The sequence below is a fragment of the Lathyrus oleraceus genome, chromosome 5 (genome assembly GCF_024323335.1).
Source record: "Lathyrus oleraceus cultivar Zhongwan6 chromosome 5, CAAS_Psat_ZW6_1.0, whole genome shotgun sequence".
NCBI classification, from domain to species: Eukaryota; Viridiplantae; Streptophyta; class Magnoliopsida; order Fabales; family Fabaceae; genus Lathyrus; species Lathyrus oleraceus.
This window is the reverse complement of record NC_066583.1, coordinates 629,993,971-630,000,591: the sequence shown is the minus strand read 5'-3', so window position 1 is coordinate 630,000,591 and position 6,621 is coordinate 629,993,971. Positions and strand designations below refer to the sequence as shown.

The window sequence follows — 6,621 nt, the reverse complement described above, 5'->3', positions numbered from 1 at the left end:
CGTTTGTTTATTAATAGACTTCCTTGTAAGAAGGAACTTAACAAAAGGGGAGTTTTTCATTATTTTATTGATCTCATGTGTGTTTCTTGTTTTTCTATTGAGGAAGATTTATTTCATCTCTTGTTTTCTTGCCCTTTTGCAACTAGAGTGTGAGAATCAATCTGTGATTGGTTCGAGATGGAGCATCCAGTAGAAAACTCAATCTTGAGTCATGCTGATAATTTCTTTTCTCTTATGAAGGGTAAAGCTATTAGGAGCAAGAAGATGTTGGTATGGTTGACGACTTATTGGTGTTTGTGGTTAAAAAAAACAATATTATGTTGAACAATGGGGGATCGAGTATAGCACAAATTTATTACCAAATAAAATTAATATCTTAAAATTGAGTTGTTGTAGGATTGAAGAGTAAATTGATTTTATTCTTTTATAATTGATGGAGAAATCTTATAAAATATCTCAAATTACATCAATTTGTTTTGAGCAGTGTTTGTGCTTTCTTTCAATAAATTTACTTATTGAAAAAGAAAAACCTTGTACAATATGAGTTTTTTATATTTCTTAAAACATGAAAACATTAAAAATAAATTAAATTTAAATTCATACCGCTGCATTTTAACAATCCATTGAGCTGCAATTATGGACATGTTGTTTAAACTGCTTTCCCTTGTTTCTTGGTCAGCAACCCTTTTAAATTTATACAACTGCATTTCAACATCACACGTCAAATGTCCCAAACACTTTTGACTTCATTTTCAGATATTTGATTTGTCGGTATCTTTTTTATTTGAATATATAACACCATGCATATCAGTGTTTTTTATTTAATTAAATCAATTGACAAAAGATTTCTGCTTGTATGGATATATGGTTTACGACAATTCATACTAGTCAAGTTTACATAAAATTAATTTGAAATATATATTAAAATATAAACGTGAGCAAGTTGCACACAACCATTGAAAAAAATTTATGAGAGAAAAATAATATTGTATTTTATTGACTCTATGAAATCCATAGATATGTAATTAATTAGTGTTCGTTATATAGTTGAAAATTTTCAACAACACCTACCAATATTATAGTTTAAAAAAATTGCATGGTATGGTACACAGTGCAATATTAAATCTAATTAATTTTACTTACATGTGTTTATAATATTTTTGTTATTTAAATAGAAAAGTCAATATTGGAGACATTTTGAACCAAATTTTTTATACTTTCAATCTATAAATAGATATAGAAGAGAACAAAGCTTCTCACACCTCATTCATTAAACCACAATGGCTATCTCTTCAATTTTCTTGCTTTCTCTTTTCTCTCTCATTTATGTTATTCCCATTGAAGCTACTCACCATGTTTACCAAACTCTTGAAACTTTATCTTCTCATCATTCCTCAAAATCAAATCATCAACCTTATAGAACTGCATATCACTTTCAACCTCTCAAGAATTGGATAAATGGTATGTTTATATTTCTTACCCTAATTGTGCTAAATATTTTTTTTTATCTAACTAACTTCTACTTTTTTGTGTCCTTTGACATGTTATGCTGAAATTTCCATGCAGACCCCAATGGTTAGTTCAATCCTCTCCTTGTACCATTTTTTATATTAAAATTAGAAAAGCATATATTTTTATTTATTATTTAATAAAGCACAAAGATTGTTGATATTTAGACATGATACTGACATATTTAATTTTTAAAAAATTATTATTATTCTTGTATCAATATGGGTGTTATGTTTAATGCGAGTGTTTATGTCTTTTTTTTTAATTTAGTTATATTTTTAAAAAAAAATTAATAATGATTTTTATATTAAAAAAAATATTTTTTTCAGGACCAATGAGATATGGAGGATTTTATCATCTATTTTACCAATATAACCCTAAAGGTGCTGTATGGGGAAATATTGTGTGGGCCCATTCAGTATCTAAAGATCTTGTGAATTGGACACCGTTAGATCATGCAATCCACCCTTCTCAACCGTCCGATATAAAAGGTTGCTGGTCAGGTTCAGCAACAATACTCCCAGGTGGAAAACCAGCAATTTTGTATACAGGAATTGATCCAAATAATCACCAAGTTCAAAACATAGCCATACCTAAAAACATGTCTGACCCATTACTTAGAGAATGGAAAAAATCACCAAAAAACCCATTAATGGAACCTACTATTGCTAATAAAATTAATTCAAGTTCATTTAGAGACCCTACCACATCTTGGCTAGGAAAAGATGGGTTTTGGAGGGTATTAATTGGTAGCAAAATAGATACAAAGGGAATGGCAATTTTGTACAAAAGTAAAAATTTTGTTGATTGGGTTGAAGCAAAACATCCTTTGCATTCAGCTGAAGGAACAGGAATGTGGGAGTGTCCTGATTTTTATCCAGTTTTGGATAAGAATTTATTAAGAACTGGAGTTGATACTTCAAGGAATGGTGACGATGATGTTAGACATGTTCTTAAGGTTAGTTTGGATGATACAAAACATGATCATTATTTGATTGGGAGTTATGATGTTGTTAAGGATGTTTTTGTTCCGGAAAATGGATTTGAGGATAACGGATTTGTTTTGAGATATGATTATGGGAAATATTATGCGTCTAAAACATTTTTCGATGATGGGAAGAATAGAAGGATTTTGTTGGGTTGGGTTAACGAATCTTCAAGTGTTGCTGATGATGTCAAGAAAGGTTGGTCTGGGATTCATGTAAGTTTTACGCGATTTATGTTATATTTTTTTCTTACGAGTTTAAATGATCTGGCAATTATAATTATTTTACGTGTAAAAAAAATTGTAGACTATTCCAAGAGAAATTTGGCTTCATGAATCTGGGAAACAATTGGTACAATGGCCGGTGAAGGAAATTGAAAATCTACGTATGAATCCGGTAAATTGGCCAACCAAGGTGATTAAAGGAGGTGAAAGGATTTCAATTACTGGTGTTGATTCCGTACAGGTAATTAATGAAGCACAGATTCTAACACAGATGCGCAACATGCCTCTGACATAGATAGGTTGATATTGCTATATGATTTGATCACAATATTATTATTAATCAAGTCTTTTTTTTTTCACAGGCTGATGTTGAAATTTCATTTGAAATAAGTGATTTAGGAAAGGTGGAATCATTGAGGAAATGGATTGATCCTCAACTTCTGTGTAGTCAAAAGGGTGCAGGTGTAAAAGGTGGCGTTGGGCCATTTGGTTTGTTAGTATTTGCTTCTCAAGGGTTGAAAGAATATACAGCAGTGTTTTTTAGAATATTCAAATACCAAGATAAGAATTTGGTTCTCATGTGCAGTGACCAAAGCAGGTTTATTCTCTTTGTATTAGTAGCTCCTAACTAAACTTAACATGTGCTAATTTGATATGTTTATCTAATTTTAATACTTTTTGGCAGGTCATCTTTGAATAAAGATAATGATATGACTAGTTATGGAACTTTTGTGGATGTTGACCCTCTTCATGAAAAGTTGTCACTAAGAACTTTGGTAAGTTGAAAAAAATTGTCATAGTCCTTTATATTTATTATCAGTAAAATTTAGCGATTTATTTTTGAGTTTTTTTTATTAATAATGTGAGTTTGTGATTTTGACAGATTGATCATTCGGTGGTGGAAAGTTTTGGGGGTGAAGGAAGGGCTTGCGTTACGGCCAGAGTTTATCCTACATTAGCAATTCATGATAAGGCTATGTTATATGCTTTTAATAATGGAACTTCTGCGGTCAAGATCACAAGTTTGAGTGCATGGAGTATGAAGAAAGCAAAGATCAACTGAAATTAACAAGTGAATACTAATTAAAGAGGAGAGTGATACAATGTTCATTATTGACACCACACGTTTTATATTAATTAGTGGATACAATAGTGTGTTTTGTTTTATAGACAAAATTTGATTTGATAAGAGATGTAAGAAAAACATATGTTTTGTGAACAATAATAGTAACATATTCAAGGAGGTTGTTAACTTATTTTATTGTCTTTTCTTCTTTATCAACATTAAAAAAAAAATTATATCTGTTTGTGGAATGTAGAAAGAGATGGATTAAATGGAAAAGCATATACAACTCAACCTCCTTGTTAAAAGTCTAATAATAATAATATTAGCTTCTTTGAGAATTATTATAGAATGACAAATAAGAATGACAAGTCTCAAATAATAAAATAACTTGTTAAATATTTGTAAGTAAATTTACAACGAGCAAAAAGAAGATAAAAGACAGGTACATAAAGAATCTATTTATTTATTTTGGTCAAATTGAATAACTCTAGGAAGAGAGCAGTTCTCTGGTTTATTTTATTCGAAAAGTTGTTATAAAAGATTCCAAATAAGTTGCAAAAAAATAGTCTCTCAATTTCACGTGAACTTACCATATTTTCTACACAAGTGTTTTTCAATATCTTCAATTCTATATATGAATCATATAAATTTAAGGGGTTTAGAAGTGTTTCCCAATTTCCTTAAACACCTCCAAAGATCTTTCAAATTTCAAGAACTCCAAAGAATTGTTAACTTTGCCTCACTAACTAGGATTACCACTTATTTGTTATATCTTCTTCTCTTACTAACAAAAGTGATAGAGAGTCATATTTATAATATTCTTAAACCTAATGAGTCACATATTCAAGTATGATCCACAAACCAGCTCAAGCCACCTATGGACTAACTGAACCATTGACCAGTCAAGCCTTGAGGAAAAAGCTCTCCTTCCTAAATTAAGTTTTCCACAAATTTTCACATTGACTCAAAATCGATGGTGATACCAATTTAACCATCAATCACCTTGCTACTTTCTCCAATTTTGAAATTATTATTCAACAAATTTGATCAAGTCCATGTCAGATTTTTTTAGAATAACCATTTTTTTCAATTTAAATACTAAAATAACATATTTTTCAAATTAATTATCGAAATAACCACCTTTCAATACGGATGCGTCTGTTGAACTGGCGCATCCAATTATCATTCAAAGGAGACGCCCAAGCATCTGGCGCATGCTTGCAATGCTAATGGGCTTATACGCTCAAGCATCTGGCGCATGCATGTGTGCTTGTGAGTGTGCGCCACATGCATTGACGCATGCATGTGTCGTGTGTGTGACACTTAGGACAATGACGCATGCATTTGTGTGTTGATCTATAAATACACTGCGCATCTTCCATAATTTTTCACACAACTTCTTACCCTACCATTTTTCTTCAATCTCCTTCAATTTTCTTTTCTTTAACCATGTATGATACTAATATATTCACAAGAAAAATGCCGATTTAATCTTTTCAGCAGTGCAACCTCCGATAAAGATTCGATTTTGGAATATAGAAACGTTTGAATGTCTTAATCGAACGTTGAACTGTTGGTTAGATGGAGAAATTATAGAGGGTGAAAGGATCAGAAGAATTCAATGGCTTGAGTCCACATTCAACCAAAATGGAGAAGTTCGTGTATGGGTGGATATTAAGACTGACAGAGACGTTCACAGGATGATGTATAATATGTTCAAAATTGTTTTGATGGTTGTAATCGCATAGTTATGTTGTTGTAATCGCATAACTACGTTATTTATGTGTTATATTTGTTAGTAATGGTATTTTATTTGTTGTAGTTTGTTATGTTGTTGTTTATGTGTTGTTGTTTATGTGTTGCTTGTGTGTTGTATGTGTTGTATTTATTTGTGATTGTATTTCCTCACAAAGTTATCATATGAAATAAATGTTGTTTTTAATATAAAATAAAAGAGTTACAATTAAAATTATCTTGTTGTGATTGTTCCAACACTGGGAGAGTTAGTACGATTATGACTGGGCTGGCGACATGAACTACATAATCTAACCATTTTGTTCGTCGTATCCATTTCGGTTCGATTACAGGTGATGTTTGGGTGACCCTTTTTATTTCTTCACATTACTTCATTGTGTCAGAGAATGTCCCCTTGATATGCAGGTCAGTAATCCTCTTTTGCTACCATTGAAAAGCTAATTTTGTAAACGTTGGAGAGGCTTAGGACTTTGTAAACGTCGGATAGTAAGTAGGATGGATCCCGTCGAACCTTTGAACATACCGCTATGACATGGGAGCAGGGCATACGAAAGGTTTAGAACTTTTTGCAGTCGCACCAACCTCTATCTAGTTCCACTCTATAGTGTCCCCTCGGCATGCCTTCATTATGATCCATGGACTCAGCAACACTATACCAACCTTTAGTACGGTCAAACACCGTGACCACATATGTGTTAGCTTTGGCATTTTCCTCTCTAATAAATTTCATTGAAGCATCACTGAACAACTGCCCAGATTGTAACACTGAACTCCATTTGGAACGTCTGGTCTCAGACAACGCCTCTAGCCTGAAATAGGTTGTTTGCACTAAAGCAGTTATAGGTAGGTTTCAGATGCCTTTGAAGACAAAGTTCATTGATTCCACAAGATTTGTTGTCATGTGGCCCCAACGTTAACCGTTATCATATGCCCTAGTCCACTTCTCCAATGGAATATTATCGATCCACCGTACTGCATCTGCGTTTGACAATCTGATGTCTTCGCGGTAGTGTTTGAAAGAAGGTTATGTTAATGCATACCATGCGCTAATAACCTTCTTCTGCAACGTTTTGTCTTTGAT

At 32.2% G+C, this 6,621-nt stretch overlaps 1 protein-coding gene across 2 annotated transcripts; it reads left to right on the top strand.

Annotated features, from left to right (window-relative positions):
• Positions 1-1,248: 1,248 nt before the first annotated feature.
• On the top strand, positions 1,249-3,975 carry LOC127087352 (beta-fructofuranosidase, cell wall isozyme-like). Of its 2 annotated transcripts, none has more exons than XM_051028239.1 (6): positions 1,249-1,461; positions 1,839-2,710; positions 2,802-2,960; positions 3,082-3,317; positions 3,405-3,495; positions 3,603-3,975. In XM_051028239.1, exons 1-6 carry the CDS (start codon positions 1,281-1,283, stop codon positions 3,780-3,782), a joined length of 1,719 nt encoding a protein of 572 aa, XP_050884196.1. In that variant the 5' UTR covers positions 1,249-1,280; the 3' UTR covers positions 3,783-3,975. The 2 variants fall into 2 exon arrangements, with proteins under 2 accessions (XP_050884196.1, XP_050884195.1); XM_051028238.1 differs by lacking the exon at positions 1,249-1,461 and adding an exon at positions 1,555-1,575.
• The last annotated feature ends 2,646 nt before the right edge of the window (positions 3,976-6,621 follow it).

Bases quoted from the DNA above. Each gene is read 5' to 3' on its own strand.
- LOC127087352 (XM_051028239.1), top strand. From the start codon at position 1,281: ATGGCTATCTCTTCAATTTTCTTGCTTTCTCTTTTCTCTCTCATTTAT. The intron at 2,711-2,801 runs GTAAGTTTTACG...AAAAAATTGTAG, and splicing joins AAGGTTGGTCTGGGATTCAT to ACTATTCCAAGAGAAATTTG. The intron at 3,496-3,602 runs GTAAGTTGAAAA...TGATTTTGACAG, and splicing joins AGTTGTCACTAAGAACTTTG to ATTGATCATTCGGTGGTGGA.